The 8887-nt window shown below is 41.5% G+C and overlaps 1 protein-coding gene across 1 annotated transcript; it reads left to right on the forward strand.

Moving 5' to 3' along the window:
* Positions 1 to 409: 409 nt before the first annotated feature.
* LOC122792052 (zinc finger protein 239-like) lies at positions 410 to 1462 on the forward strand (the record flags this gene model as incomplete). The annotated part of the gene is made up of 1 exon (XM_044059874.1): positions 410 to 1462. A coding segment is annotated over one exon (1053 nt), but the record flags the coding sequence as incomplete, so codon positions are not given.
* Between the last annotated feature and the right edge of the window lie 7425 nt (positions 1463 to 8887).

Below are 8887 nucleotides of genomic sequence, written 5' to 3' on the forward strand. Positions count from 1 at the left end.
GAGACAAAACTATGAAGCATGTATCTGAGATTACCTAAAACTATGAATGCCAGAAGTTAGATGTGAGGAAGATGGTTATTGGGGAGGGAAGAATAAACAGGGAGAAGGAAGGTGAGAAGGGGGCCATATGTCAGTTTTACAGAATTGTAAAGCAGCACTTAAGTTTGTGATTTAGGCTACTTGAAATAAACTAAACGTCTACTCGCATTGACCAAATTTTGATAAAAAGTGGAACTGAACTACCTAACCTTATTTTATTAGTGGTGCTAATAACAGAATAAAATACTTAATAAATGAAAACAAATCAAAACATTTTTAAATTGCTAAACTGTACACATATTATTCTGATGAAAACATTGCATATTTCTTTTGTTCTTGTAATAAAATACTTCCATATAATCTGCTTTAGGTATGAAGAGTACAGACTGCAATGTGAATTACAGTCAACAGCCAGCTCTTGTGAAAACACAGTTACATCACCCTAGAAGGAACCTTAAGCAGAGGTCTCGGCCTAGAAAGGACATTGACAAGGTTTATCTCACTCATGTACTACAACTTCCATCAGAGCATCACTACCGCCAAACCCCTGAATGTGACAAAGGAATACCTGCTGCACATCAGCTGACAGAGCATCTACTGCCACGTACTCCACCAGTGAAGGTGTGTGATGGGCTTTCTCTTACTCCTAATCCAAGACGTCACTCAGGACATGATTGCAGCAAGAGCTCTGAACATGACACAACTGAGAGATTTCACACACAAAAAGAAATGCACAAATGTGCTGAATGCAACAAGTCTTTCACATGTGCCAGCAACCTGAAGAGGCATCAAGTCATTCACACAGGACTGAAACCATATAAATGTACTGAATGCAGTAAATGTTTCACACAGCTAAGCCATCTTCAGGCACACAGTGTTATTCACACAGGTATGAAACCACATAAATGTACCGAATGTGGTATGTCTTTCACATGGGCCTATAGCCTGAAAAGGCATCAAGGCATTCACCCAGGACTGAATCCATATAAATGCACTGAATGCAGTAAGTGTTTCACACAGCGAAGCCATCTTCAGGCACATCGTGCCATTCATACAGGCATGAAACCACATAAATGTACTGAATGTGGTAAGTCTTTCACATGGGCCTGTAAGCTGAAAAGGCATCAAGTCATTCACACAAGACAGAAACCATATAAATGTACTGAATGCAGTAAGTGTTTCACACGGCTAAGTAGTCTTAAGGTGCATCATGCCATTCACACAGGCATGAAACCACATAAATGTACCGAATGTGGTAAGTCTTTCACATGGGCCAGTGGACTCAAAAAGCATCAAGACATTCATACTGTAGCAAAACCATATAAATGTTCCAAATGCAGTAAGTGTTTCAGCAAACTCGGCAGTCTTCGACGGCATTATGTCATTCACACAGAATTGAAGCGATATGAATGTACCAAATTCGGTAAGTGTATCATACAACTATGCAGTAAGTACTTCCCCATTTTGTCATTCTTTGACAGAATCATGACACTCAAACTATGTACATGTTGGTTCACAAAGTCTATAGAAAAAGCAGGAGAAATTAATAAATATAGGTTCTGTAATAGAGATAAATAGTTGCACATGTCATTACTGGTTTCAGTACGTGTTCATCCTTAAAACATTTCACATTATTATTTATTCCCTTCTGCTGAATCACGAATACAAGCTGGCAATTCATTACTGTCTTCTTCTGGGCCAGCTTCCAAAGAAGTTTCCACACCTTACTTTACTTTATTTTCTGCTTCTGATTTTTATTGCTTTTTTTGTATCCTCTCATCTAACTTGTTCCACACATCATCTGTTTAACTTTCTTAGTATATTTTTTTTAAACTTTCAATTTTCCCATTCATCTTCATATATTATATTTCAGATGTTCTTCGTGTTTCACTGTTGCAGTCATTACATTTGGGTAATCTGCTGGCAGATTGTCCTCAGTCAGCCTGAATTCCAAAGTCTTGGGTCCTGCATTGGTTGCTGTCTCCTCTTCCATGACGTCAGGTCTTCAGGGGTATAAAACAAGCAGCTGATGCCATTTTCTTTAATCTTTCTTGCCGCATGGTGCCCGAAGCAGAAGCATTTCGCAAGTGCCGGTCGGCCAACTTCTGAAATATTCGAGTTTGTGTTTCAGAACCGAAGTCTTCACTAAAGCTAAGTACCCCATTGGGGAAACTTTTTTCTCGCTCCATACCGATGTCAGAAAAAGTTAATAATGGTATTACTTGTGGGAAGCAAATACCTCATAAGGATTTCCATTTATACTGTATTCCTTGCCTAGGCCCTGATCACAACGTGCCTGGCTGTCGGTTTTGTGCTAGATTTAACCAATGCACTATTAAGAATCGGTATATTTGTGCCTTAAAGTATTTTGGAAACCGATTTAACTACCCAGAAATGTCGTCGGATAGCAATCCGACTACTGGAGTACATAAAAAGGTGCAATGAAAAGGACAGAGAGAGACAGTCGAGGTCCAAAACTGACGACAAAGCTTCTTCTAAGCCAGTCGCCGGTTCGCTGGTACTCAGTGAGGTGCTTTTGCAGCCCCTGATACCCGCTACTTTCGAGTCGCAGGCCCCTACCGACACCCATGTGGAGTCTGGCATACCGCGAGATACTCAAAGTACTGGACCCACAGATGTATATCCTTTAGATGGGTCTGGAGCTGCTGAGCAGGCACCAGCTTCTAAGGGTGTATTCAGGCCTCAACATTTTTAAATCAAACCAACGACAGCTGCAAAACCAAAGACGAAAGCAACTTCTAAAACTAAAAAACTGATGCATGAACCACATGCAGAGGCCTCTATGCCTAAAAAACTGATGATTAAAATGGATAAAGACTTTATTACCTTGATCAGGAGTTCCCATCCCCCTCCAGATAAAAGGCCTAGGCAAGACACTGATTATGAATCTTCAGATCTGGTTTCTATTTCTTCTGATTCCTCTTCTGATCAGGAATTATCTATACCTCCCTGTGAGGATTCTGATGCAGAGGAGTCTGTACCATCTGCATCACCTCCTGCGGATTATTCATTTGGAGAAACCTTGCATACTTTGAGGGTGCATTTTCACTGGGAGAGTCAAGATTTCTCAGAATCAAAAAAGAGGCTCAGGGATTTCCTTCTTCTCCCTCAGCACAGGCCTTTAGCCATACCCCCTGTTTTAGACATTGTGGATGATGTGTTTTCGGAGTCAAGTTTGACCTCTGACTCCTTACCTCCGGCTCCCAGCAAGCCGGACAGATATTACGGGGTCCCTGACTCACACAAATTTTTATTTAGAAACCCTGCTGCTGATCCTGAAACTGTTTCACAGAGTCCATAGGGAGTTAACGCCTCAACAGCAAAAAATCCTACCCCCTCTGACAGAGATTCAAGGGCACTGGATAGATGGGGAAAAAAGGTTTATACATCTGCAAACTTGGCAGTTAGGGCCTTAAACCGCCAGTTTCATATGCTCAAGTATCAACAACATGTTATGGGATTGCTGAAAGAGAAAATGATGTTGATTTCTGAATGTGCAGAAAATAAAGAATTGCAGGAATTATTGCATGCAGCTGAACAGGTTGGGAAGCATACTTTGCAATGTGGTTTTGATTCCTTAGAGGCCTCCTGCAGGGCCACAGTTACTGGATCTGTGATTAGGAGGCATGCCTGGTTAAAGGAACAAAATTTGTCTGATCATGTTAAAGCTAAATTACTAGATGCACCTTTACAGCATGATACTCGGTTTGGTAGCAAGGCAGAAGAGGTTTTAAAGAAAATAGAAGACAAAGCTAAGTCTATGCAAACTGTAAAAGACTTCTTACAAGTGCAGCCACCAAGATTCAGTAGACACTGGCCTACAAAAAAATGGTCCTTTCTTGTGTCAGACAGAGCTCAAAGGGGCAAATCCAGATGACCTAAGGGTTCCAGATACCAGGCGCAAGATTCATACAGGTCAAAGCAATGGGGTGCCTCTACCTCCAAATCTGGAGGAGATAAAGCGCAAACCTACAGAAAACAGTCCCAATGACTTCCCTCTGCCTTCACCAAGCACTTATCTTTTGGCAGCGCCCATAGGGGGAAAATTAGCACTTTTTGCTCAAAATTGGTAGTTAATAACCCAGGACAAGTTAGTGCTAAACATAGTATCACAGGGATACAGATTCCATTTCCATACTCTGCCAATGACAAACAGTTGGCCAGATCTGCCAAAAAATCAATGGGCAGTGGCACAAAAACAGGTCATGTCCCTCATGGATATGGGGGCCATTCAGCCAGTACCAGAACAGGAAAAAGGACAAGGTTTTTACTCAAGACTGTTCTTGGTACCCAGAAAGGACAAGGCCTGGCGGCCAGTACTGGATTTATCGATTTTGAACACATACCTGGACATTCCAAAATTCAAAATGCTGACTTTGCAGCAGCTTCTACCCATGCTGGGCAAGAATGCTTGGCTGGTGACATTAGACCTAAAAGAGGCATAACTGCATGTCCCAATAAGGTAATCTTGCAGAAGATACCTCAGATTCAAGGCTGGCTTAATGCATAACCAATTCTCTACACTGCCCTTTGGCTTATCTACTGCACCCAGGGTCTTTACAATGTGCCTAACACCAGTGATTGCATTTTGCAGTCAAAGAAGTATACAAATATATCCTTACTTGGATGACTGTCAAATTCAAGCATAGAACAAGGACATTCTTCTTCAACACCTGGCATTTGTGAAAAGGCTTCTAACATGTCTAGAGTACACAATAAATGAAAAGAAATCACAACTGGTACCCTCTCAAAAGATAACATTCCTGGGTGCAAGCTTGATTACAACTGCCCAGATGGCTTACCTCACGCCAGACAAGCAAAGGCAACTGACTACTTACTTCAAACTGATGGCAACAAAAACACAGTTATCTGCAAGACGAATTCTGCAGACTTTGGGCTTCATGGCATCCTGCATCCTACTGATTCCATATGCAAGACTGCATATGAGGAAACTTCAATGGTACCTAAAAAGTTTATGGAGTCAACATTGTCACAGTCTGGAAACAATGATTCCTCTCATTCCCTGCCTACAACAGGAGTTTCTATGGTGGGCAAAGGCATGTAACCAAAACATGGGACGGCCCTTCACTCTACCCCCTGAGAGCCAAACCTTAACAACAGATGCATCAGATTATGAATGGGGGCCCACTTGGTGGGAAGATGCATTCAGGGCATATGGACCCCAAAACAAATGCATCTACATATCAACCAGAAAGAGATGCTAGCTGTTCAAAATGCCCTGACAGCCTTCAAGGACTTACTTCATCCAGGACAACTACTGATAAAGACGGACAATACCACGGTCATGTGGTACATAAACAAGCAGGGGGGCATGCACTATTTGCAGATTAGCCATGGCACTGTAGGACACAGCTTTGACTTACCAAATACATCTTCCAGCTCAATTCCTTCCAGGAAAACAAAATACTCTGGCAGATGACTTAAGCAGAAACCTTATTTATTTATTTTTATTTATTTATATTTGTTGACCGGGAGTGTCCGACTGGACGTAGGTCCATTTTCAGTGGAGGCCCGGGGAGAAAAGCTCCACAGTTAAAATAAACAGACAGTAGTTACATTGGATTACATAGCGGTTAACAATTTACATAGCAATTACTTACAACATATTTACAGATGAAGAACATAGTACATCAGTACGCAACTAGAATCTTTATCTGTGAAGTACATAGCAGACATTAACAAATGTTAAAATAAGAAGTTGTATGCATCCTCACGATTAGAAACTAGATCCACAAGTCTTCAGCATGATAACAAAGAAATGGGGGAGCCCAGACATAGATCTATTTGCCTCTCCTCACAATTACCAATTGAAAAGATTCTGCAGAAGAACTTATCACAGATAAGCAAGGAAAGTGGACACCCTATCCTTCAGTTGGAAAAACCTACCAGTTTACGCCTTTCCTCCTCTGCCTCTTCTTCCCAAGGTCCCCCTAAAAGTCAGACAAGAGAAACCAAAGATGATACTAATTGCCTCGGACTGGCCCAGCCAATACTGGTACCCAGTCCTAAGGAATTTGTCTCAATACCCAGCTTGGACCTTACCTCAAAGACCTCAACTATTGTCTCAGCAAAACAATCCGATCCTGCACAATCAACTACAGACTCTGAACCTGACAGCATGGCTGATCATATAGTTATACAAACAACACCTCTCAGCAAAGCTGTGATGGATGTCATTTTGGAAGCCAGAAGGCCTAGTACTAGAAAATCTTATGCTGTTAAATGGAAGAGAGTCTGTGCTTGGAATCAAGCATAACCAAATATTCCTCAGATATTACAATACTTGACTGAGATGCTTGACAAAGGCCTATCTTTCTCATCAATTAAAATCCATGCTTCTGCCATTTTGGCTCATGACAATACAGAGCCACAAATCTTTTCTCATCCTTTACTAAAGCAGTATCTTAGAGGAGTTAAAAATTTAAGGCCTCCCAGAAGATCACCAATACATGCATGGGACCTCAATTATGTGTTGGAAAAGCTCGCCCTGCCTTCATTTGAACAAGCTGCTACTGCTGATATAAAGTTCTTATCATGGAAAATGGCTCTGCTACTAGCAATTACTTCAGCAAGAAGAGTCTCAGAGCTACAGGCCCTCATGGTTGTGGAGCCTTTTATCATATTTTACCCAGACAGGGTGTCTCTGAGGATAAATCCAACATTTATGCCTAAGGTGGTTTCCAGTGTGGCTCTTAACCAAACTGTTCATCTGACAACCTTTTATCCAAATCCGCAGAACAAGGGGGAGCGAATTCTGCATTCCTTGGACGTACACAGACAGCTAAGATTCTACTTGAGCAGGACTAAAGCTCTAAGAAAAACTAAGCAATTGCTAGTGACGTATGCTGCAGGAGCAGAAAGAAAGGCTATTTCAAAGCAGACTATTTCAAAGTGGAGAAGCCAGTGTATTTGTTTCTGCTACTTACACCATGGTAAACCTGTGCCCAAGGGCATTAGGTCTCATTCCACCAGAGCTGCAGCTACTTCAGCAGCCTTTCTCAGAAGAGTACCAACCAAAGACATTCTAGAGGCTGCTACTTGGAGTTCTGTTCACACCTTTACAAAGCATTATCATTTGCCTCTCTACTCTGAGCCCAGGGCAGGCTTTGCCACTGCAGTTCTGCAGGGCCTTATAGCCACACCTAATGCTGTTTACCTCCAGCCTCCCAAGCATAGCTTTGGGATTCTACCCAAATGTAATGACTGCAACAGTGAAACACGAAGAACATAGTACAGTTGTGTACACTTACCATAAATGTAGATGTTCGAGTGTATTCACTGTTGCAGTCCAGGTTACCCGCCCGCCATCCCCCCTTTTATTCAGGAGTTTATCTTTCCTTCTCTGTCTTCTACAACCTATGTGGTATATTTGCTTGTAGACGAAGGTAAAGTTTATATTGATGCATGTATATATGTAGTTTTTATACATATATATTTTTGCTACCTTTTTGGGAGCACCTGACATCTGGGGCAGGAAAAACTAAAAAAAATGGCACCGGCTGCTTGTTTTATAACCCTGACGACCTGACGTCATGGAAGAGGAGACAGCAACTGATGCAGGACCCAAGACTTTGGAATTCAGGCCGACTGAGGGCATCCTGCTAGCAGATTACCCAAATGTAATGACTGCAACAGTGAATACACTCAAACATCTACATTTATGGTAAGTGTACACAACTGTACTTTCTTTATTAATTTACTCAGTTTAGTATCTTTGTTTCTTGCTTCCCCTTCCAATGTTTCATTTATCTCCATGTGTCCCCTACTTCCTTATTACTTGTGTACCTAAACTAGTGTTTGGCCTTTAGCTTTCCCTTCTCTGCTATCACTGTATCTCTTTAACCCATCTTCATCCCCTTTCTCTAAATACCCTCCCTGTTTATTAATTTTCTTTTGGTCCCAAATTGTTCTGAAGCAGTCTTCTAACATACACTTCTTTAATGGGTCTGGTACCTAGTAAATCAATCTAGCATAGCTTTTGGTTGCCACTAAGAATGATTCCAACAGCATAACAGTTTTCCCTAATATAATGGTGTGATGTAATGTAAGTGACTAGTGTTGCCACATCAGAGCAAGGGTTTACAATTTTAATTCTTGGCGGTGTTCCCTTCTAGTATTTCTTCCTTGTGTCCTGTGCGTTTTCTGTGTGTGCTATAATGTCCTTCAAAACACATCCTGTAAGTGAGTGGACATTCTCCAGTTTCCCCATAGGTGTGTGTGCGTGTGTGCGTGTGTGTGTGTGTGTGTGTGTGTGTGTGTGTGTGTGTGTGTGTGTGTGTGTGTGTGTGACTGTGTGTGTGTGTGTATATATGAGTGGGATAGTGTGTTCTTTAACAATATGGTTCTCTTTCCAGAATGTTCTTCAGTGCTTTATGCCTCTTGGTTGCTAGGAGAGGCTCCAGCATTCCCATGACTCTGGAAGGATATAGCAGCTTATGAAAAATATGTCAGGTGTGTGTGTGTGTGTGTGTGTGTGTGTGTGTGTGTGTGTGTGTGTGTGTGTGTGTATACACAATATCTTATCAAATTCAAATATACCAATATCCACATTTTATTTCCCAAACAAAAATAAATGCCAGAACTAAAAGTACACACTAATTGTCTGTCAGTGTGTTAGTTATGTGTTGAGCCCACAGTAAGGGGTGAAAATGGAAGCTAAGCTTGCCTATGAAGCTCTAGTGATTGGTACAAATTTGTGCAGTTAGCTGTGTTCAACTGCTTGACCTTTCTCTTACAAACTGTAATTGTTTGCATGATGAGCATTTCTTCCTTTCCTCATGGTGGTACAACCTTGTTGAGCCTTTCT

This window comes from Protopterus annectens, unplaced genomic scaffold, assembly GCF_019279795.1.
Source record: "Protopterus annectens isolate FY-2018-M unplaced genomic scaffold, PAN1.0 ctg66562_obj.part0, whole genome shotgun sequence".
NCBI classification, from domain to species: Eukaryota; Metazoa; Chordata; order Ceratodontiformes; family Protopteridae; genus Protopterus; species Protopterus annectens.